Source organism: Triturus cristatus, chromosome 6, assembly GCF_964204655.1.
Source record: "Triturus cristatus chromosome 6, aTriCri1.1, whole genome shotgun sequence".
NCBI lineage: Eukaryota > Metazoa > Chordata > Amphibia > Caudata > Salamandridae > Triturus > Triturus cristatus.
Window position 1 is genome coordinate 1687411283 of NC_140589.1, and position 25064 is coordinate 1687436346.

At 43.9% G+C, this 25064-nt stretch overlaps 1 protein-coding gene across 3 annotated transcripts in view; it reads left to right on the plus strand.

The window, feature by feature from the left end:
• RPS6KC1 (ribosomal protein S6 kinase C1) overlaps nt 1-25064 on the plus strand; it is a 479254-nt gene that overhangs the window by 143250 nt on the left and 310940 nt on the right. For all 3 annotated transcript variants that reach the window (XM_085612893.1, XM_085612895.1, XM_085612896.1), the window contains one exon: nt 20179-20300. In XM_085612893.1, coding sequence (XP_085469019.1) covers nt 20179-20300 — 122 coding nt within the window. The remainder of the gene's footprint in view (nt 1-20178; nt 20301-25064) is intronic.

Genomic DNA, 25064 nt, shown 5'->3' on the forward strand with positions numbered 1-25064 from the left:
TGAGAACCTTCACCTTCTAACTCCCCCCTCGCCCCCCGCCTGAAATTCAAAGCATAGAAAGGTGGTCAAGGAAGTACCCAAATAATTTAATACCTCCCGCTTTGGATCATATCCCAAATAGCACAGTGAGCGAGCATTTGAGGCTGGCGAGGCTGTCAGTCGTTTAGGGGATTGCTCTCCTGAAGAAATTCTGAACTGCCCTTTTCCTTCATCCTTCTTTCAGTCTTTTTTCCTTCTGTCATTCCTTTCTTCTGTTGATTATTATGTCGTTTTCTGTATTTCTTTCCTTCCTTCCGCCTTTTCATTCATTCTTCTTCCTGTCTTTTTATTTATCTATACATCCATCATTCCTCCCTTCTTTCAATCCAGCTGTCTTTTTTTCCATCCATTCATCTATTCATCCATCCATCCATCCTCCCTTTCCTTTCTTGGATGGGTTCTTGTTCCATTTGTTCCTGCACTCCGCAGCCCTTACGTGCGGTCTCATTGCAGTAGTATTCATGAATGTCTGATTGGAAACCAGCAGTCTCCAATCATAATCCAAAGAGCTAAAAAACTAAATTTCAGTGTTTTGTATGAATTAATCAGAACTGCTAAGTGGCACTTGCTTTCCGCTCAAGCTGCTAAAGTGTGTGCGTGTTGTGTGGGGGATTCTCAAGACTGTTCTGAAGGAGGTACTTGGCACTTCATTGAGCTGTTAGTAGTAATTGAGCTGTTAGTAGTAATTGATCCTTGAGGTTCCTTAAGCAACAAACAGCACCTATCACAGTGATTGCCCACAGACTCCTGTGTGCTCTAGTGCCCGCAGAACATGCCTGACATTCATGGTCGCCCAGAGTTTTCCTGTTGTGGAACGTGGCTCCACAACGTGGAGGTCTGAGGGCCATTGCCTGTTTATCTGCATAGAATTAAGCCCTTTGGAACTAAATCACTATTTTGTGTCATTCCACAATATCAAGATGGCTATTATGTTATCAAACAATCCATATAGACTCCACACAAAGTTAGTTTATAAAGGCATTCCAGAGCTATCCTGTGATTCCTTTTGTCTGACGCATTCACCCTATGGAAATCTAGAACGCCCCGAGTCGGCCCTCGGCGCACACCGTACACAAGTGCTACTGATGGAACATGTACCATCATGCTGAAGGGTTTTAAAAGGAAGTCTTCAACGCATTTTCCGTTGTGGTCTTTTTCTGTGTACCTCACCCCTGTATTTGAATGTTGTAATGTGAAGCAATGAAACAGTGTGTAGGTCCACAACAAGGAGGAGAGTGGAGTATATGAAACTGTTTCCAATCTACTGCAGCCGTTTGCATGTGGTGCCAACATATACTTCCTCCTACCTCCTAGCGGTGGAATGTACTCTCTCGCTTCCTACTTCAGCATTGCAGCTGAAAATGGAATGGGTCATAGTTATTGATGAGTATGAGAAAAATGCGCTGAATCCCATTGCTTGTTGGCCGTGACTTCTGGTTCCCCTTCTTTGGTTGTGGATAAATTGCAAATTGTAATGCCATTCATGTAGAGGAAGGCTTATGGTCATTCTGCTCAGCACAGCTTGTGTTTTTCTTTTTATCATTGGTTTATTACTCCATTTCCATCTTCTTCATGGTCCCTTCTGATCTTCGGGCAAACCACAGCAGAGCTTTCATGTCATTGACAGCTTCAGGGACAACATACATTGTTACAAAGATTTTAAAGGGATCCGTATTTTCAGAGTACTAAAGTGGTGTGTTAGGCATACCCCATGTCATGGCTGATCCGGTATGAATTTAGGGAGCGATGCTTAGCTGATACCTTTGGTGTCAAATCTCTAGGGTTGAGCCTCTATTCATCTGCCTCCCTCCTGTTTAAATACTGCGTCGGTTTCAAACCCAAACTTTACTGGGTTTTTTTTCTTTGTGCCCTAAAGCGCTGAAGTCTTTCCATTGAACCCTCTAGCTGCATCTTCTCCATGCTAACCTTTGTGAACACAACACGCTTTTACCCTGTCTCAGGTTGGCTTTCAGACCTGACTTCCTGCAGTCTTCTCATCACCAGGACCCACTGCTTTGTTACTGTTGGGTGAGTTTGGAGAGTCGGTCATTTGTACAGATCACCATGGCTTACCGCATCAGTGGAATGGCCTACTGGAGACATTTTGAGATATTCGAATAAAGGTCTTGCCTCAGAGAGGCCATTCGTGCTTTTCTTAGATGTTCCCATATTATACTAACTCTCTGTTCAGCCCTTCTGGACTACAGAAGTCACCAACCTGCCAGCAAGTGCCCTGATTTTTCCAAAGCCATGAAATCAGTATGGTAGACCCTGGTTCAAGAAGTGACCTAGCTGTACAGTCCACTGCCGCATTGACACCTGTCTAGAGGTGGGGTGGAGTGTGGGGCGAGGGGTATACATGTGAGTGAAGGGGGCACAGGCATTATCCAGCAGCACACTTTCAGGCGATAAGTGGATGGCTCGCTTGGTTTCCATTGCTGCCCGCCTGGCATCCTTCATCAGCATTATGCAGTAAATAAATAAAGATGGCGCTTGCGATGGAGACGGCAGGCGCGTGATAATAGGCAGCGGGGCAGGGGCCGCCTTTTCCATTCTTGCAAGCCCATGCGGGTTAAGTTTAGATGCATAGGAAATTAAGGCGCTTTTGAGTTTCATATTTTGTTTGCACTAACAGTGAAAGAGGATTCTAAAATAACCACTTGCATATTGCAACAAACACATCATCATTTGCTTAAAAAGAGTTATAATTACAGTAGACGAAGCATGGACACCATAAAAATGCATTAGTTTGGCTTGACACATTAATTACCTGCCTTTGCAGATGTTTTTATGTATTGTTGTGCGAACAGTTTACAAAATAATTACAGGAAAGTCAAATGGAAAATAAACTAAGTGGGTGGATTGGCGCCTAAATATTTTCATTCAAGCGAGGCTATATGAGGCACAGCTGCGCGCGCGGTGCTAAATGCAGGGAGATATGCGAAGAATCTCGAAGGGTTTGTATTAGCGGCCCTTTGTCATCCGCATTATTGCTTTTCATGCAGGCTTCAGTGAGCTGTTCATCGGGGAATCAGGCGCTGGCACACAAGCCCGTCTGGGCTCATTTAGAGGCCTGCACATGCCCATTTCGCTTGGTATGAAAAGCGGATCTGAAAGTGCAGTCATTGTGAGCGCCCCAGCTGACCCCCCGAAGGAGGGGGGGGCTTCACAGAGCTTGGGCGAGATCCTGCAACACCCTCCTGGTGTTGGCCCCATTTACACAAAGGATAGAAGAAGTATTTGGTATTTAGACTGTGAAACTGTAAGAGGTGTGGGGTTACAGAGGTCCTTTGGGTTCCAGGTGACCCTGCACGTGTTCTCCACTCTCTCAACCCCTTCACCCTCATTCAAGCTTTCCAGGCCCTCTTGTACCAAGCCACCTTCCTGCCTAAAGGCACGCACAGAACTGGAAATGGGGGTTGTAGAGGAAACCATTAAGGGTGGCTGGAGGAGCCATGGGTGAGGATGAATAAATGGCACCGCTCCACCCGCTTTCTGACCAACCTTTGTGACCTATGTGGCTTTCCCTCCGCAAGCCACTGTCTACAAAAGGAAGGGGAGCTAAGAGGGCTGGTGAAGCGGTATTCAGCAGGTGGTAAGTGATGTGGTAATGGCACAGAATTAAAGCAAGTTATGTAGTTGATCCTATGAGATTTGGAACCTAAGGTATGTATCTTTAACCCTAGATTCCCACGTAATCCCTGACTAATGTAAAGATTTAGGGCCAGATGTATATAGACTTCCGTTTGTGATTTCTTCATAGTGATTTTTTGCGATTCGCTATTAGGAAATCCCAAACAGCTATGTACAACAGTGTGTTTTACACTGTTTGCTATTTTGAGTGGGTCGCAATTAACATAACTCATTAATATTCATGAGGTAGGGTGCTATTTGCTACCCATTGGGAATTGCTAAAAAACACGGGGATGGTGGCCTGCTGGGGACAGCAGACCACCATGTCTGTGTTTGCTTTTAAATAATGCAATGCTTTGTTTGTAATACAGCCAGTTTTCCTTACAGGAAAGCAGGATGTGTTTAAAAAACATAAAATATGAAAAGTTTTCTTTTTATTATTTAAGAGCAGACAGTGGGACCACTGCCTGCTCTTAAAGAACGATTTTGCAACCATTCACAAAGGGGAAGGGGTCCTTTGGGGACCCCTTCCCTTAGTGAATGGGTTACCATCTACTTTAAGTAGGCAGTAAAATGTGAATGTTTTGCTACCGTATTTTGGTTGCAAAACATTCACACATAGCACTACAAGTTGCTATTAGGAAGGGATTCTTTAATACCCCCCTTCCTAATACCGAATCGCTAACCCATTTTGTGATTTGGTGATAGGTTACCAAATTGCAAAATAGTGTTTGGTACCTAGAAAAAGGCATTTTTCCAGTCTACAAATCGGGCTGTTTGGGACCTGGAAAAACCTATGTATGTCTGGCCCTTAGTTTCATGAAGTTAGTTGAGCAGATTCACCAGCTTGGTGTTCTAACTGTTCACTGAAACAACATAAGGACTCATAAGAACTCATTTCACCCCCTTCCCCCCCACTCCCACCTTAGTCCAAAGATCAACCACTTAATGTTTCGGGAACGTTTTCAGGACTCCGTGGGCAGTCAGGGATTACTGTGCTCAGAATGTATCAGGCAGACTCATTTGCCACTGGTGTTCAGGGGCTTAACCAAGTACACTCTTCTAGCCCATGATTCTGAGGGTAGCAGTTCAAGGCTTACTCATGGAGATCGTGCCGTATTAGAGACTCCGCACTTAACAGTCCTCGGGTAAAAAGTAATAAATCCCTGTCCTACCAGTACAAGAAAAAACTTTCATTTTATCATTCACAATAAAGAAAAAGGATCCCTGTACACAATTTAGCAGAGGACAACAATACTATTGTATGTTATCAGACAGTCTTTTCTGGTGCTCTACAAAGGCTGTTCTTGAAGGGAATATTGCCTGGTACTGTAATTCTTAGTCATAGTGAGATTTTACATTTAGCCTCTACTCAATTACTCTCATCTCTCCCCCAGGGAACATTGTCACACTGCGTTTACTCATCCCAGTAGTGAAGTTCATGAAATCCGTTCACAGGCGGTACTTATGTGTGCTGCAATTAGTGGAGAGCGCACTGCTCTGATGGTGTGCACTCAGTATGGCCACCAAGCAAGGATACTTCAGTTGAGTTTGTGCTTCACTAAGCTCGCCACCTGTAGCCAGAAGTAGGTCACATCAGGGCCAAACCAAGTCATGTGGAGGTATGCAGGTGGGAGTAGAGCGTACGGCTGCAGGGATCTTGCTGCTTGGGGCTTCCTTGAGGCATGTTTCAAGCCTTCTTCCAAAACCTGCTGGTGATCACCCCGAGTTTCTGCTGTGACATTCCCCCAGCCATTGCTTAGTTTCCTCAGCACTTGGAGATTCTGAAACGTCCATTTGTGTAGATGTTTGCAGTTGCCTCAGTGTTTCTACTCATCTAGGTGCCATATTGGGGCATACTCAGTCATAGGTGTCGAAGCCACCCTCACAAAGCAGACAGGCTCAGGCATCTGGACCATGATTACAGCCTCTTAATACAGGCTATGCCCTGTTGTGTCGGTGTCACTTCATTTCAGCTCCATAGAGCCTCTACGTCTTCTGAGTTCTGTCTTCTTCAGGCAAGGACTTCTTGGTTGTAATTTCTGAGCAGTAAGTCAACGCTCTCCTTCAAAGGAGGACACAGGCATCCCTCCTGTCCAGTTGAGTGAATCTTTCCTAGGTTACTGGTCTCAAACCTGGCAAAACGAGTTGACGGGAAGTCTCCAACCCTGGAGCTCAAACAAATCTCCCTGTTACCACTGGTGTGGGATCCCGGGCTTCATGTCACTTCTGCACTGTTGTGAATTCTACACAGATTGTCCTGCCATGATCTTTGAGACAACTGTGTGCAGGAAGGTGGGGGATCTGGGTGTCTCCTCTCAGGACAAATCAAAACAAGAGCACAAAGGCTCGGGAGACTGTGCCCCTTAGCTACTTGTTGAGTAGTGGGGGTGGATAGCCTCTCCCAGAGAACAATGGTCCAAGAAGGGCCGGGGGACACTCCGTAGCTTCAGAGGGACCCTCTGTTTCCGGTCTTAACTTTAGAATCACTCTGATTTACTGAAAGAGGTCCCTGAAATGTTCTGGGGTAAGTCTTGCAATGTACATTTGCTGTCTGCGAGTTGAATGGAGCTGGTGCCTCTTACTAGAGGAGCGATGAAGAAACGTTTTCCCGATCTGCTTGGCTCCTGGGAATTGTTCAAGAGGTGAGGAATCTGCAGCTAGAGTATCCACCAGAAATATCATTCTCAAAGGTAAGTTACAATTTCTTTATCTTGCGTCCTTTAGCTTCTCTTCAACCGCCTCTTCTCATTATGTTCTCTCCACATTGCATAATGCAGCTCATCCTCTGTTTGCTTCAGCATGCTGTCAGTGATCTGTTTTGCTTTGCAGCACCTCTCCATCAGACGGGAAGCCGATGTTCCCCCTGGGCGGTCAGCCTGTCCACCATGTGGGCGGTTTGTTGTGTTTGGAAACTGCTCCTCTCTACCTATTTCCTGTCTGAACTCTATGTTCTCCTATATCCAATGGAAGAGATCCTGTGCTAATCACTCTCCTCTGCCCTGCTAAGAGGTCATTTTCTCAAATTGCTTTGTGTGATTACCTTGCGGCAGATGCTGGCAAATTACTTGATGTTACACTTCAGTGCTGCCCACGTTACATCGCACAATATCAGTGTTCTTGTCACAACATTACATCCGATGAAAGGCGAAGGTTCATGGAAAGTGGATAGAAGCACTCCAGCGGCACCACTCCTGTTCCTGGTTCTAGTGCAGTGGGGCCCACTCCTTGTAGTTCAGGAAAGCAGTCTAGAAGGGAGGAAAGGATTCCATGCAGGGGGACACCGATTTGCCTCAATTGAGTAGTTATATTGAAGTGGAAATGGGGAATATTCTGTTTTTGCTCCTTGTATTGGTAATCCTGAGCAGTGGTGTCTCTACTTTTACTCTTGTGCACACGGCCTATTCCAGGACGTAGGTTTAACCTATCCAGTGAGCCAGAGTCAAGCCAGGGTGTTAATAGAGCGTCAATCAGTGCATCTTCACCCAAGCTCTAAAGATGCAAGTCCTGATATCATGTGCGGCTGGGTCCATGCCATTTGTAGGTTTGCTTTCCTCAAAAATGATGACTCTTAATGTACTGTTTTCATTCGCTGATAGTGATCTGTACCAAAAGTACAGCATTTTTATGGAAAACCTCGATGAAATCATAAAACGGGGTTGGCAAATGAAGGTCAAGGAAGACGGTACTATTTGAGATTGTTTGGATGACTACTGACGTGAAGTATCATTTTGATTAATTTGCACGTAAAATAGTTTTATGTAGACATTCTGAAAATGTGGAGTGATTTTCTCTGGTTTCAGTGATCTTGTTTGTTTTATTGCATACATTTGATCAAATAGATGTATTGTTTTCTGGATTCAGTGTTACTTCATTTCTAGAGATTAAAAGTGGGATATCTGGTACCCCAAAGCTACAACTGACACCGGTCCAGTGGAGGCAGTCCAGGAAAGATACGTCTTGTCAGTCTGCACTCTGGCCCTCAACCCTCAGAATAATGTTGGGGATTTGAGCTCTCTAGCAAAAAAGGACTCAATGGGGAATTATTTGAGCTCTCCATTCAGCTAGCAGGCTATCCAGCCGCATGCTGGACCAGTAGCTGTCCCGACTGCTGCAGGGGAAGACTAAATATGGCTCATGGGCACTTCTTGTACATAGGCTCCTGCCAGGTCAGAGGGAGAGTAGTGGATACCCCCATTAGGGCATAATGGTGGTTGCAGCAGTCACATACAGAGGAAAGCAGATTTAGAAGAGGTGAAGGTTTTTGAAGAGTTGCTGAGTGGTTCAAACTTTTATGTATAGTTTTTTTGTATTTAGCAATCTCCTATAAGTCTTTCCAGTTTAAAATTCCGTCTACTCACTTGGGATCAGTTTTCCTCCTCCTTCTGAGAAGACGTCAGATGCTGAAGGCATTCAAATCCTGCCTATATCATTCATTGCAGGCAGTGGTAGATAAGTGTCACCAAACATAGGATACCCTACGAAGAGTACTCTGCCCGGAAGTCTTGATGCAACCGGACTTCCCTGAGATGGGCCGAGTTTTTCATTTTTGTGGTCAGTATCCATCCTTCATCTTACAGTCAGCATTCAACGATCGAGATGTTTGCGGTCAGCTACTAGCAACCTTTCTGAGAGAGGTACAGTAGATGGTCATGAACACTTCTCGTATGTGTTCTGAGCTTCATGATCATTATAATGTTTCTAACTTTATAACCTTTGATATTGCTGTAATTAATGATAAGTAAAGCACAAATGGGTCCTTGTAAATATCAATCAGTGGACATAATTTCTGGGAAATGAAGGCGGTAGCCATTACCGGTGGTTGCATAGTCGGCACCCCAAACCTATAGATATGAATCCACAACCCAGGGTCCTAGCTAATGTGTCTAGTGTGGGTACTGTTCTGAGCCTATGGACTGAGGAACCCATTTGGGTCTCTGCTGTGCTCCGATGGTTGCTGTGGGAGGCTCAGCATTTGCTGTATCGCATTCTCTTACATTAAGGGCCCCAGAAGCCCATCCTGAAAGGGAGACCTCAGAGAACAATCAGGAAAGGGCAGAGGGGGCAGCGGGCACAACTTCCTAGGGGCTTGTTATATCTTCAGGTCGCAGCAGGATTCAAATGCAATGGCACCTTTTCTGTCTGTTCTGCAAGAGGAATTAGAACAAGACCAAAGCAAGATTTTTAAATATTAATGTGAGAAATGGGCTCTGCCCATATAATCTACATAACGTTTAGTTGCTTTTTGGCCTGCCTGGTTTATAGACTTCTGCAGTGAGTGGGGCTCACTACCTGAGGCTCACTTACTGTAAGTTCTGTTATAATGGACTGGGAGTACTAATTGCCTGAGTCCAACTTTTAAGATAAGGTCCACTGCTGCTCAGCTAGTGTAAGAGGCTCTGGGCTGGTTACACAGGAACACATATGCACATGCTTGTCTATCTTATCCTGGCATTTCGCACAAAGGGAGCTTGTCACGAGAGGGACCCTTTAGGATTGGTGCTAAGCTGGGCAGGCCTCACTGTGCACACTAATAGTGTGAGTATAGAAATCTGTAGTGATTACTAAAAAGACTGTGTGCTTCATTATATTATACACTGTGCAAAATATATACTGAACTACAGGTTCGCCATAGTCAGGCCAAGAGACTCAATTCACGCACCAATATTATAGAAAATCACAATCCTGAATGCAGATTTTACATTAATTTCCACATATCTGTACTACTTCTGGAATTTAAGGATTTGCCACATTTCTCCAAATCAGCTCCTAATTAGATTCCTCATTTTTGTTCCCCCTACTTGGAAAAATAATTACTTTGGGGGCCAGCAGGGGGATCATAGGCCACCCCACACAATAGGGCTATTTTCGAGTGCCTTAGACCTGTTTCTTGAAAAGGAAAGCGTGGTAACGGAATATGCATATGTTAATTACTTCCCACACTGCACCTGTCCTGGGGAGGCTTATTCCTACAGAAACAAAGGGAAAAAGCCAGACCTCTGAAGCCAAGCTCAGGAGGGTCTCCCTTTTGAAGTTTTGGAGAGAGGAGACTATGCAAATGTGTCAGTTAGGTCTGGAGCTTAGGCTTTCAGAAGGTCTTTCAAAAGTCCACTTAAGTCACCATTTTGTAATGTCCCAGAATGCTGTGCGGGGGGGGGTTGGGACAGGGGTGGAATGATTGTCAGCCCAGAATTTGACAGAGGGGCCTACCTTCTGAAACATTCCGCCCGCACCACTTAAAAAGCTGTGAACAAGGGAGGTACTTTAGAGAACAATCTGGATTTGGGAAAAGCGACAATGGTGGAATTCCCAGCTGGAAGAGAGGAGACACCTGACCCCTACTGCAAGGATGGCTTGAAGGACTTCTGACTTCAGTTGGCACCCAAGGACTAGGCTTTATTTCTCTTGGTCCAGTGCCGCTGGTTCACCTACACCCTCTGGGAACCAGGAGAGGGATGAACCTGCTGGTAGGGACCCTGCAGGTTCCTATGTTCTTCTGTGGACTAGTCCTGCAGGTGTGTTACTATAAAAAAAAAAAGAGGGCCCTGATTTCTCCAGCACACAGGTGCCTTGCAAGTGGCTAGGAAGCCATAGGGCCTGGGGAGGTCAGGCAGGGAGGGCTTTCTGTATTGGGGCTCTTGGGACGGCTGCTGAGGAAGACCCTGGGCCCAGGAGAAGTGCAGGTTCCCAGACAGGAAACAGTTCCTGTGCCAAGAGAAAGCACATAAGAGAGAGCAATCGCCTACAAAAATACAAATGTAGAAGCGAGGAGCCCTAAAGAAACCATTCCTGGTGGCTAGAGCTGGCCACAAGGAGCAAAAGACACCAAATACATCAACCTCCACACAGCGGTCTGGGGGGGGACCAGGTGCACATAACACTCTGCTCCATGAAGGTTCAAAATACCCCTGGGGAAGGACCAGGGCCCCTTGGGTTGTGGGGTTGGCGCTAGACAGATACATGGAGGCTGGGCCGGTGCATGTGTGAAGCTTCCTCCCATTAGTTATTTTGCTCTCATGGGCCCCCACACAGCAAAAAAGGAAGAAAGCAGAGAAAACATGAGTACCCACATGCTTCTTGATTGATTAGGTCCCTGGGAGCTCCCAAGGACAGAAGAAAGCACCAGGCTGGGTGCTCCACACATGCTATTGTGAATCAAGCATTTCAAAGTTTATAGTGAATCATTATACTGACAAACACAAAGGTAGCAGTCAAGCATCACGTTTCGATGAAGGTCATTAACATTTTTTAAATCCTTTATTGACAATCACAAGGCTAACAGTGAGTCATGATGGGCCACAATGAATGTCTTTGCAAGATTGTTCCATTATTGAGGTCCGATTACGAGTCTGGCAGTCCATAGACCGCCAGGCTCATGGGGGCATTGCGGTGGCGGTCTCCCAATTGTCCTATTAGGAATAGGGCGGTCGGACCACCACAGCCCGCTGCAGCCGACAGGGAACCGCCATGCCCTGGCGGTGTTGGGGCGGTCGGGAGGCCACAATATGTTCAGCTGGACCGCTGCAGACCTGCCAAGCATATTGCGAGTTTCCTCTCCACTGGCTGTGTCATGGAGGTTCCTCCTCCATGAGCACCGTGGCAGAGAGGAAACAAAGGGGGCCCTGCAGTGCCCCTTGTGCCTCCTCCGCATGGGGATGCACACAGGGAGGCACAACTTTCCCTCCTTTGTGCATGCGACCCCGTTCCTGCATGGCAGGAACTGTTTTAGGCGTTCCCATTGCGGTGCCTGTTTTTAGAGGGACTTCCGTGGGAACGGCAAAAATCAGCCTGCCAGACTGGAGGAAACTCCTAATCTGATGGGCGGTCTGACCGCTGCTTTGGAGGTGCAGCGGCGGGGCGAACCCGGCGCTGCACTGCCAAAGTCGTATTAATGTTGCATTGAGTTTTTATGGCCTAGTTCTGCTCTTACTTATGTGATGACACACTGCAAAAAAACAGTAGGCCTGCCTTTCAATAACTACACTTCCTTTTATTGTAACTTGTGTTGAAAGGGGTACTGTGGTTTGAGGGTTCAAAGCTCTCTAGGGGTGTGAACTGTTATGAGGGTGTTGGTTTAGGTATTTCCACCTGCCATCATATACAGATTTGTAATATTTTGGCAAAGTATTATCTAGTGTGTCTGAAATAAAGTAGTTTTCCTTTGTATAAGTAAAAGCACTGACTCAACAATGATTTATTGGGTGTTTTAAATTGCATGCCTGTGGACTGTGGTACTAGCCACACCACCTCCCATGAATAGGCCGCTACCCTGAGACGTTGGGATACTTGTCGGTTAATCTCATTGAGTTTCCTAGACAATGATGTTTAAAAATGTCCTCAAGTTACTGTCGTCTGTGTGTCAAGGCTCAAAACTTCCTCTCGTACATATTAGTAGTTAAGGACACTATTGGACATCTCACTGGCTCATGGTGAATTCACACAAAAGTGAAATCATGATCATAGGCAGCAATGCGGATGTCTGGAGGGTCTCTTCTTGCCAAGTAGAATGGGTAACTGTCTAGTAGTTCAATTTCAACACAAGTTGTCCCTGAATACACAGGCCAAACGTGCTCTTATAGATCTCAATTTCCTACCACCACTGCTTACAGAAGATGGCCGCAGCGGCTTTAATAGGCTCCTGCATAAATTACTGCATTTCTTTTTACTTTGTTCTGTCTAAGTACTTAACTGCCAAATGCAAATGATAAACATTTGCTCTGCAAGTCTCCTTTACATCGCGTATCATTCTGACAATGTTTCCACATTATAGGCCTGCATGATTATAAAAAAATGTTTTTAAAATTCTTTTGTATCCAAAAACTTCAAACAATACACTGTATCCATTGTGCAATTTGTCATCAAATGCAACACAGTTGATAAATGCAGTATCTCTCAGAACATATGGCCTGCATAATGGGCACTCTGGGCACTCTACTGCCCTCCGCCAATCGCTGAGCATAATGTTGTCCCTGCCGGACACTGCAGCCCCCCCTCCCATTTTAAATTGTATGTTGAGCAAACTGTCATGTGCTCGGTTCCCGGTAGTTTTGGTGCATCGCAGTTCAGCCCATAGTGGGTCTTTCAACTTCCCCATACCTAGTGAATTTCCTCGGTCAGCCTTTCTCCTCATAGACCACTCTCTCTGCTTCTATGCATATCTTAATTTCTGCTAGCCACATTTACTTAGTTAGGGCTATCTGATTCCCCTGTATTCGTGCAATGTCTTGTTTCGCTGTTATGAATCATAATGCACAAAACCTCTATTTAGCTCTGGGTCTATCAACGTCACATGGGATGCCTAATATAACAGATTGGGACTACTGGGTATGTGAACCTCCAGCTCTGCCACAAGCACTGAAACGATCTCTACTCATTACCGCTGTACTTTAGGGCATTCCCAGATCGTATGGAGGAAGGTCCATTCTGCGGCACTGCATTTACCACACATTGGAGCTTGCACACTGCCCATTTTGTATAATCTGCTTCTGTTGTAGTAAACTCTATGAAATACTTTCAATTGAATGAATCTCAGTCTCGCTTGTATAGCAATTTCTCAAGGATGCATCAGGGTGGCCTCCAGTAAACATCCCACATCACTTTCCCAGATAGCCGTGAGATTCTGTAGATTATCTGGTTTGTTATTTATGAGGGTACAGTATACACAAGTGACTGCTTGGCTATTTAATTCTTCCAAAAGCACTTTATTTGCTCGTGGGCTACTGTCTGGAAAATCTGTCAAATCCTCTGATTCTGCAACCTAAGGCATGTCTAAATTATAAATAATTATATTTTTTAGTATGATCTAGGTCGTATACTTTCTGTAGTTTTTCAGACGACTTAGGCTCTCGCCCCTCTAGCATGTTTCCTAACTTAACCCTGTCCTCACCTCTTGCAGCACATTCACTTTCCATAGCGAGGTTTCTCCGGCAATTCTCTCCTCCAATTCAATGTATTTTGTGGCCGTATTCCACTCAGAGTACTCCCTCCCAAAATAGTTTCCTATACTAATAATATATGTAGTTATGTGCTTTCACCTGGATTCTTTGAATCTCGTTACGGGCTATTTCCTTGAAGCGTACACCCATTCATTAATAACCTAGAGCTGGAAGGCCCAGTAGTATGCCCTGTTGTCTGTAAGTGCTATGCCTCCATTTCAAAATGACCTGTGCAATGTATGCAAGGCAATCCATGGTACACCCCATCCCATAGTAATGTACACAGTGTTTTGTCTGATTTTCAGAGAAGATCTCAGGGATCACACAAGTGGTGTTTTATAGGACATTTAAGAATTTTGGCAACATGACTATTTTTAAGATTGACACTTTCCTCATTATTTAGAGCAGGAGTTTCCGTCACCTTTCGGCATCGCTTTGACTTACATGCATAGTGTCATCTATAGAAGCATTCCATTTGTCCACCAAGCTGAACTTTTGTCTTTGTCTTTTCATTAAACAATCTTGTCAGAGAGGTCACTAATCCTTATCCTATCTCTTTCTGATGGAGCTGTGAATCACTTCCAATCCACTCAGGGTTTGACAGAAATTAAAAACTATGGTCCAGATGTACACAGGTTTTTTGTGGTTGCCAAGTTTCCAAATTGCTTAAATTTAGAGTTTGCAACAGCAAAATCCCTTGTACCAAACACATTTTACAATTAAAAACAACTTTTTTGTATTGCGAATTTTTTTTACAATTGGTTTTAACAGAATTAGAAGTCGAGCAAGGGAGAAAATAAAACAGGTTCAGGGATCAAACAGCTACCACCCATCACATAAAAGGACACTATGTGTCTGCAAGCTCCAATCCGCACCTTCAATGGTCCTGAAAACGTGACAATTGATAAGGGCCTGTGATTTGCGAAGCAGATAAATCCTACATCAGGTATAGTAATAAGTCCCTACTCTAGCTCATACGTCAGCCATTGCACAGTTGGGATCTGCTGGTCAGTGATGGTCAATCTCATTGATGCGTGGAATACCAGTGCAATTTAAGTATGAACAAGTCGCTGTCAAGGTTCCTATGTCATCTTAGTGAATGACCTGATCTGTGAGTAGGAATTTCCATTTTCCTGCAGAATCCGGGCCACAAGTCCTTCTCTATATATTTCTGAAGACCATGAATTCAGAGTCTCGCTCCTCATCAGCCTCCACTTCGAAATATTCCTACCTGTCTTAACATGTGGCATCAGATCTGTATGTGGTAATGAACAGGATGAGTAATTGTATGTTAATTTATGGTTCTCAGAACCTTCCCTAGGATTAAGTAATCTAGATTCACCATTCAAAACAGAAGACCTTTTCCTTACTTTGGTATCATTACTATAATTTCTCACACAAGTTAGGAGATGGCTGGGCACGTATGTGCAGCTTCTGAATAGCGCTAGAAGTCTTGGCACATACTATGGAATTCGACTAGCAAACCGTTCCTGGGGTTTCGTTTCTACTGAGTATCCAAATGGCCTCACAAATTTTCCACAAAAACCAAATGTTCTTTAATAGAACATATCATGCTCGGTATTCTCTAATATAGTAAGGGTGTGGAGCTGGCCATTGTGAATACAGGGTACAATAGTGTCAGAAGAATTTTGCATTCGTATCTTTCATCACTGGGCCATGTGCCTGTCTCTGTTCTCAGGATATTGATTTGTAAGACCCTCCATCCCACACTAGAGTCACAGATTAGCTATTTCAGTAATCTTCTGATTTATTGTCCTCTATGTATTGTTTGACTTAATATAGTCAGTAATCTAGGCAGTTTAACCTGGTTCCTGCCGCAACATATCCAAATTGTCCATAAAAAGCTCTCACAAAGACAGCTATTGGTCAGCATCTGCAATTCCATTGTTTATTGTTTCAATTTTGAGTCCCCTACAGTTTTGGTCAACGACTTGCTGACAACTCTGGTCATCCTACTGCCCAGCACCACCCCATTTGGTACATCTATTGCCATTAAGCGGGGAAATGTGGTCGGATATAATTTTGCCCAGGTATTCTGTCGTGATTAGCCCCCCTTCGGATTCTCCTCTCATGAGGAACATGTATACTCTGACATTTAGACCATTTATCCCTAGAGTAAAAGGCTGCTTCCTATCTATATGGCGAGAATTTAGCCAAATGCCAAGCAGTATGCATTTTTTTATTTTCAATTACAGCACATTTCTGGATTTAGTGTTGAAAGTGGATTTTTAGCTAGGGAAGCGACCTCTCTAATGCATAGTCAGCAGCACATTTGAAGTCTCTGCCCGCAGTGTGAAGAGGTACCTGTGTTGTTCGGGCTAACTATAAGGAAAAAAATTGGCATAGTCAATATTGGGACTGTGCATATATATAGGCTCCCAGCCAAGGCTTTCAGTGGCAAGCAAAAACTTCTCCTCTGAGTCAACAATCATGACAACCGCTTCAAACAGCAATTATGCTCTCACTCTTATAAGAATCCCCAGAGTAGAAGTACAGAACGTAATGTAGGATCGTTGATCCTCCCATCTTTGGCCAGTTTGCCGGCCTTAAGCTTTGAGTGAGGACTTTCCTATAAAAAGCTGTGTGAGCTCTGTGCCTCTTCACTTAAGAGTGTCTGGAAACTGTATGTTTGTGTTAACTGTCTTTTCACCAAATGTTAAAGGAGGGCGCCCGACCTTGATGAAAAAACACCAGACCAATTGTCTTACAGTCCAGTTCGATTTTTGAGTAAAAATTTCTCTCCAGTAGTAGGATAGCAGCTGAAAAAAATACTCACATGAGCTATTCTCTGTTGTGAATAAACTTTGTAATCCTCCATCTTGCCACCACTGTCATGACTTCAGAACAGCTTTGTGATCAACTCGCCATATTTTGTGAGGATAAAATCTCAAAGCTCGCTCATAACTTTTCTAATTCACCTACTCTTGCTCTTAGCACCACTTCTCAGTTGGATTTTGGTGGTCAGAACCCTTGTACGCAGTTAGAATGAATTATTAACTCTGGTCTACCCACTCAGCCTTACACAAGTTTCCCCTTTTATCAATTGAAAGGACTGAACAATTTTTCCTCCAGATTAAATCAGGTTCCCCGTTAGACTGCTGCTCACCTTATACCTTACATATGGTATCCAAAGAAGTGACAACTGTTCTTATCTCGCTAGCAATTTATCCACATCTTCAGCAGGGTGCCTTCCTGCTGGACACATGCCCTACTCCTTCCTTTTTTTGATAAAATCCTCAGCTGACCCTTCGGTACTCAAGTTTTTCCACCCAATATCTTTATTGCTGATTTCATCTAAGATCTTGGAAAGAGAGAACAACCAGCAATCCTCTCAATGTATTGATTTCTCATCCTTTCTTGACCCCGCTCACGACCGCTTCAGACCAGTTCATAGCACAGAATCCACATTTTTATCTGATTTTGAGGCCTTACAGGCCTCTTTAAACTAAGGTGGGAGACCTGTGCTAATTGTTTCAGATCTCAGCACCCCCTTTAATACAATATTGCAATATTCACTTGTGCACCATTTGAGTTCCGTAGGGATCCAAAGCACTGGTCTATCTTGGTTTCTTCTTTTCTTACATCTATAACTTAAGCAGTTCAGCTTCCCCAACTACTCTTCTCCACACACTCTAAAATGCAGAGTTCCTCTAAGTTCATACATGAACCCTACTCTGTTTAATTTATATGTTCCTATAAACACACTAAGCAAATGTGACTTGCTGAAGGGCTCTCCCAAAGTGAACTGCCTACCACCCGGGAGCTCTTCATTTTCCAAGTTGTGTCTGACAATATGTGAAGGATCAACTCGGTTTACAAAAAATTGTTTAGCATGGCCTCACACCCTCCTGAGTATTATGCTTCATCATTGGCCATGCCAAATTCTTCAGAGAATTTTCTTGTGGTGAATGGGCTCTTCGTAGTTGCGGGGAGAACTTTTCTGAGGCGGCAGGGGTGGTATGGTCTCAATGGAACCAGGGCCTAGAAAACTAAAGATTCCTGTGCTCTAAACCATGGAATTTCTTGTTACTATGGGTGCGCTTAAGGGATAGTAAAAAACTATGGTGATGCATTGGACTGACCATTATACCTGCAACTTAATGTGTCAACATGTTTCAGCCTTCAGGCGGCCCTACTCAGGGTCCCAGGCTTTCTTCAGGACCTAGATCACTACTTTCCTAACTCCTATCTGTGTTGAAGTACATTCATACATTTGCTAGCAACCATTCTAGTACAATACTGCTGGGCAATATTTGCCTGGTCTGCAATTTGTTATGGTCCTGTGAATTATGTTAACACAGAATAAATAAAATTACACTGAACAAAAAATGCACACACTTAAAGACATAACAAGAAAAGAAATTGGTAACAATAACAGATATCACGGAAACATAGATGGTGCTTGTTTTCATTCCATGTTCATGAAAATTATTTGTGTAATTTGTGATAAGTACATACTGCAAAGCACCTCACATGCAGGTGATTAAAATGCATGATGTCCACCCTCATACATGATGAGGTATGGCTTATCCTAATTTAAGATAATGTGGGCCCCATGCGAAGTGGGGGGTCCTGGGGTCACATTCTGAACAAAGGAACATATAGGACAACAAATGTGGAGGGGGAAAAGTAGGTTTAATCTTTGATCAATATTTTTTATTTACTTCTCAAATCAACAAAGTTACATCTGCATCTTTTTATCACTTGTGCCTCATGCTTAAGGTACTTCTGCTTTTACCTTTGCAATGTTGAAAAGCTGTAATCCAGGCAGTAAATGCTATTCCACCTGGACTACTGCAGTTTCCTGTATCTGGGCCTTCCTAATATTTTCATGAACAGGCTTAAGCTAACAACAAGGCCAGATGACTACTAGGAATCTCCTTACACAAGTCCATCTTGGCACATTTTTGCATGCTGCACTGGCAACCAATCCCGAAGCAAGTACTGTTTAAGGCCCTTTATAGCTATTACAGAGCTTTCCCAGGTACTGGGCCTCAGGGCATTAATAAGCACATCACTCCCTAAATAAGATTATTCGTCTAGCCTTCTCATAAAAAAGACAGTCTAAGAGGACGATCTTTTTACTACCATGCCTCTAAATTATAGAATGACGTATCGCTACGCATTAAAGCGGATTCCATTACCTGACATTTAGAAAAAAAAATCAAGACGTTATTAACCTAATTCTGTAATAGCCTTTTCAAAGCTCCAGGTCACATTGTTAGGGTAACCGTTATGCTATATAAACATTTTTGTTCATTCATTCAATGGCTATTAAATAATTCTGTATAGAGTCAATAATCATGTCATCAAGAGGCAACTAAGTGGCTTCTTAAATATTGAATATTGTGTTGCCAACAATGCGACAGGAACCCTAAGAATGGAAACTGTCTCGTTACTCAATAACTTTGACAGCATGTAATTTTACAAGTCATATATTCAGGATTACGCCAGGACTTTACCACTGTACCCAATTTAGGATGTAATAGAGCTAAGGGAGATAGAGGATAAAGAACTTAGGGGCACAATTTCTAACATTTGAAATAACAATTTTTTTTGGGGTGGAGAATCGCTATTTGGTATCCGCTATTACTAATGTACTATAAGTATATCTGGCCCTTATTTCCTAATTAGCGATATGTAATGGGTCGCAAATAGACTTACCCTATGAATATTAATGAGGTAGGTCACAATTTATGACCCACTAAAATGTGTTGCCATCACAGGGATGGTACCCTGCTGGGGTTAGCAAACCACCATGTCTGTGATTGTTTTTAAATAAAGCAATCTTTATTTTGTTTTTAATGGCAGCCCATTTTGCTTAAAGGAAAGTGGGATGTGTTTAATAAAAACAAAGGAAACCTTTAATTTTTATTTGTTAAAAGCAGGCACTGGTCCGTGGGACAACTGCCTGCTTTTAAAAAATATTTTTTAAACATTCTCAAAGGCGAAGGCATCACAAGAGTTGGTGGTAAAATATGAATGTTTTGCAACCGCATTTCGGTTGCAAAACATTAGTACGTACCATTAAGATTCCTTATTTGTAAGAGACGCCATAAACACGCCCCTTGAAACAAGCGATTCTGTTTTTAGTCACAAACCAAAATTGCCATTCAGTAACTTGTTACCGAATTGCTATTTGTGGTGTGTACATTAAAAAATAGCATTCTTGATGTCTTAAACAGCTCGATTCTGCGAATGGGGCTATTTGTGACCTCGAAAATGTTTCGCACATTTGGCCCTTAGACTACAAAAATTTCCAAAGTTGCAGAGAATGTCAGGTAAAGGTAAGATTCGTTAGGTTCACATTGTGGAGGGTCCAGAGACATACCAGCCGTAGTCAGATTTCTATGACAGTAAATTAAATATAGTAATTAGTGAGAAATTTCAGCTATTCCTAAAATCATTAAGAAGACATTATTATAAAGCAGTACACTATTCAGGGGCAACATCCTATTGGGTAAATTAATTGTTCTTAAAGAATAAAAATGTTCAAAACCTTACTGTTGTCACTCCTACGCGCATAATACCAGAATCCTATTCATTCTAGGTGAATCAAGTCCAACTCGCCGAGAAGCGGTGAAGAAAAAGACTGCTGAATACCTTCTCCGAGCAGAAAGAATTTCCAGCATATATGGAAACCCTTCATCTGAAGATGGATCTATTCCTGGGGTAGGTGTTTCTTTCATCATATCTCATCTAAGTAATGGTCTCACTATTTGGAGAAATGTTTACAAAGAGCTAAAAAAACAATACTTTCATTAAAAAAACTAACAGCTGCAGTAAAATGGCATCTAGCACAGATCTACAATAAGGCTATTGTGGCATCTTGTCTGCGGTCCATTCCATACAATAAGAGCTATCTGAAAATTGGATGTTTCTCGTAGACAGTCATATTGGAGTTCCAACTTATCCACTGGCCAACAAATCAACCCCCGACTTTAAAGGCTTACTGTGAGGCTGATACCCTTTCATAAAGATGTTATAATCAGATTTCATAATTAAAAAAAATGGTGGTATTCAGTTGGAAAATGGTTCTGGACCTGTACACTGTTGCACCAAAAACGAATTGGCATGCTTAAAGTAAATCAGCGTTTGACGAGTAGGAAAGACCACAAATGTAAGAGTCCGTGTGCATACTATTGATGTGCATCAATACTATCTCTGTTATTGACTTGATGTCTATATTATGTTTTCGGTTTTTTTCCCTTCTATTTATTTATATTAATCTCTATTTTCTTAGCTCCCATGAATGTTTACCTTGGTGCAAGGACACCAAACTATTGTATTTATTAGTGTCTACGTTCTGATTTCCTGACTATTCAGGGCACTACTGTTGCTGGGAAGAGAAAGATTCCAGAAGGTGGTCGCTTTTTCCAGTCTAGTTAGGGCCATGGTTTGCTTTATCAGTATTGTCGTTCTTAAGCTGCATTCTTGTGCTGGTTCGTTTTTACACTATTTCCCTCAGAGCACCCAATAATGCCTGGTGGTCTCCATCGTATTGTTTGACTGGACCGCTAAAGCTGATGCAAGATATTGGGTCAATAGCCTTCTTTTTTAAGTACCTCTGCCCCTGCCTGAAGATATTTGGCAGCCATGACTTTCTTTAATCACTGTGTTCATTTTTCAAGCGTGTGCCTGTGTGCCCCCACCCAGCATGATCAGCACCAACCTGTGTTACCACCTGGTTCCGGTCAACAAATGCACGGTCTAGATCAGAGATGTCCAGCATAGGTCCAGGAGGACCAGATCCATGTCAGATTTCATGATAACCATATAAGATATATTTATATACAATGATTATTTATAAAATTACTTTTTCTGATAGAGACTTCTAGCTGCAAATTTCTCACCTTTTGAATATTACCCAGGTGTCAGACTGAATCCGGAAACTTTTTCAGTAGTACCTCTGTGCGCTGAAAGTTGGTGCCTTGCAGCTCTGCACTGACACCATTCAGTTCCGGAAATTATTTCTGGGGCATACATAGGCGCACTCCCGCACACTGATGTCAGATCCTCTCTTTCTATGCCACCAGATGTGGATCTGGAATTCCCTACTGTGCTTCTTAGAGGCATTGTACCTCAAATCTTTCTGGTGTGCAAGGGATGTCACCCCCAAAAACTACAGGTTTCAAGTCCTTTATGGACTGTCTCAAACAAATGTCTGTGACGGATCCCCACAAAGTATGCTTGTTTTCCTTGAGGTCGAGCCATGACTCCAAAGCCTGCACCGACTGTGCGCTGATAACTCGAGGAGTCATCAGGGAACGCAAGGCCAAACTCTACGTCGCCAAGCTCAAGAAGACTCCGTGTCGGGACTGCTTGAAGTCAGGGTCCAGGTCCAGGTTTCAGTCCTGATCTCGTTCTCTTTCCTGAAGTCATTGGAGCTGCTTGAGAGGCTGGTCTTCATCGCGCTCCAAGTCTTCAGGTAAATCTAAAAAGAAACAGAAGAAGTTGAAGTAGGATTCTGCTCCCTTATGCCACTTGCATTTGCTTGAGCAGGCGTGGAGGGGGCACCACTTTCTCAATCGTGCTCCCAAAGTTGACTGACTTCGGAGCCGATCCCGCCACCTATTGCCGGCTCAGCCCGAGTTTCCGGGGCCAAATGCCATGCCAATTCTCTGGTGTGCCTCTGGGCCCCAATGAGCCACTAGGTGCTCGATCTGAAGTGCCGCAAGTGGGTTCACCCTAAGCGCCAGTTCGACCCTTTAAACCCATCTCCGGCTCCACTGTCGACCTCGTTTCCAGCCCCGAGACCTGTGCCTGCCTGGGTTCCTCGACGTCCATCTCGTTCTCTCCGTCTTCGATTCGGCGCCAATCTGACCTTGACCAAAGTCTCATCCAATCCACCCAAAGCGCCTCTTCCTCCATTGGACTTGCCAGCCCCTCAAGAGAGGCATCCCACCTTGCAATCCCTTTTTGGCACCAATTATGTTGACTATGACAAGGGGGATGAGTTCGCTCATCTCTACACTGATGACAATTGGTACAAAGACTTGCAGGTGGCTAGTGGCCTCGATATTTCTGCAGAAATTGCTCTTTTTTTCTCCTCCTTGACCTGCCACAGAAGAATCTGCTTCCGATGGTACGGTTATTCATGGAGCAGACAAAGTTCTTGACCTCTTGCTCCCCACCATGGCGGTAGAAACTAATGTGCTTACTGAGTTCCTGCAACCTGGACAGACTGCTGCTGAGCATGTCCTCCCATTTAATGAGGCTTTGATGGGGACTTTATTAGGGACCTGGGCCCAACCTTGCTCTGGTTCACCTGTCAGCCGACATGTTGCCAGCCGCCATCATCCTGCTTCGGACGACCCTACTTTCCTCTCGCCGTATCCTTCACTTGATAGCCTGTGGTTGAGACCTCCACAAGGCAGTCTATATGGAACATGTTTCCTACCACTCCCCTCAATCTAAACACGTGGAAACTTTAGTAGCCTCGATCTCTGCAGTCAGCGCCAGCTGCTTGTTCAACAGTTACTCCCATGCCGTTTGTGATTTGGTGCCACAAGTACTTCTGGATGTCCCTGACGACCTTCACCCTCTCCTAGACTAATCAACTCTGGATGGTCATTATGCGGCCAAGTTCACAATTTGTTGTAGCTTGGACACCACCGATTCTATTGGGCGAGGTTTTGGCACCAATGTTTTTTTTTTTTAAGAATCTTTATATTAAACCAACGTCAGCTTTACATTGTCATGAACATACATTGAGAATGAATTACATGTTCTCATTAATATCTTCAGTCTGACGTGCATTCCTTATTACAACTCGATTGGCAGAAATCCTAAATCCCAATCCGCCCCGTGCGTAGGTGTCCTACTGCCCTCCAAACCCCCTGTAATCTTCCCACATTTGTCATATTTTACCCCATTTCTTAGGGCAGCCTCGGCTTACATAAATCGTTCGTTCTGCCGCACTTTTTTCCACTGGGAGACCAGAGGTGGTTGGGCCGCCCCCCATGTTCTGGCTATATTTCTTTTCGCAACCATTGCCGCCACTTGCAGCCATAGGTTTGAGTATTTAGGCCATGTCTGTTCTCCGGTCACACATAATATATGCCACCTAGCATCTGTCGGACCCTGTTGTTCGAGCACTTCGGTGAGAATATTTGCAATTTTAGTCCAGTATCTCTGTATGACCGGGCAATCCCATAAAATGTGGAAGAATGTCCCTTTCTGGGTGCACTCTCTTTGGCAGTCCTCTGTCGGGATCCGATCCATTCGGTGCAGCAGTGTACTAGTGTAATAGGATCTGTGTAGGATCCGCAACTGTATTAGTCGGAATCTAGCCCTGATTGCCACCTCTCTTGGACTCTGCACAGCTTTGGCCCAGTCATCATCCTCTAATAGTCCTACATCTGACTCCCTTGCCTCTCTCACCTTGGCTACTAAGTCTGGGGAATTGTTTACTATTTTCTTATATGTAGCGGAGAGTGACTTTTCTGGTATAGGGTCCAGCAACAATCTATCCTCTAGAGGGATATATTCCGGAATCTGCTCCCCGTCTTTAATGTGTCTATGTAGGGCGTAGTCAGTTGCATGTATTTATAATGTTCCGTAGATGCTAAGTGAGAGTCCTTCTGCAGTTCTGTGAATGTTATTACTGCCTGCCTCTTCCTCACATCCCCCAAACGCACGATGTCTATCAATTTCCACTTTGCAAATCCCTGCAAGCGACCAACCTCGCAGAGAAGCTCGCTGACCCACAAAGGTGTTTGTTCTGTCAATCGTCCCATCCAACCCAGGAAGCGTGTCGCTTTGTGCCAGGCTATCTGCACTAATCGTGTGTGTGTGTGGGCAGTCCCTCCTATTTCTTTGGGCCATATGGCACTTTCAAGTATCCCTCCTCCCCCATTGCCCAGTGGTCAACCGTGTAAGCCAGGTCGTTCCAATCCACAATGACCCAGTCGTTAATAATCATAAGTTGAGACGCCCAGTAATATTTTTGAATGTCTGGGATTGCTAAGCCGCCTTCGTATACTCCTTTCTGGAGTTTCGTAAGTGCTATCCGTGCACTCCCACCATCCCACAATAGCGTTCTGAGTTCGCTATCAATGTCTCTGAAGAATTTATCGGGCACTGGGCAGGGCGTGTTTTGTAATATGTATAACAACCGGGACAGTGACATCATCTTGAAGAGTACTGCCCGCCCCATCAAGGAGATGGGCAGCTTCCTCCATTGCATTACACCACTCCTTACGCAATCCAATTGTGGCTTAAGGTTCCCATGTATAAAGGATTTGTCAGTTTTTTCAATTTGTATGCCTAAATATTTGAAACTGTTTCTGATCTGGAGTCTAGATTCAGTTCCTAGATCCGGCGGTGGCCCATCTGTTAACATATAGAGAAGGGACTTGTCCCGGTTAATCTAGTACCCTGAATAACTTCAAATAACTTAAAGATTTGTAATAGCCTGTTTACCGTGAACCGTGG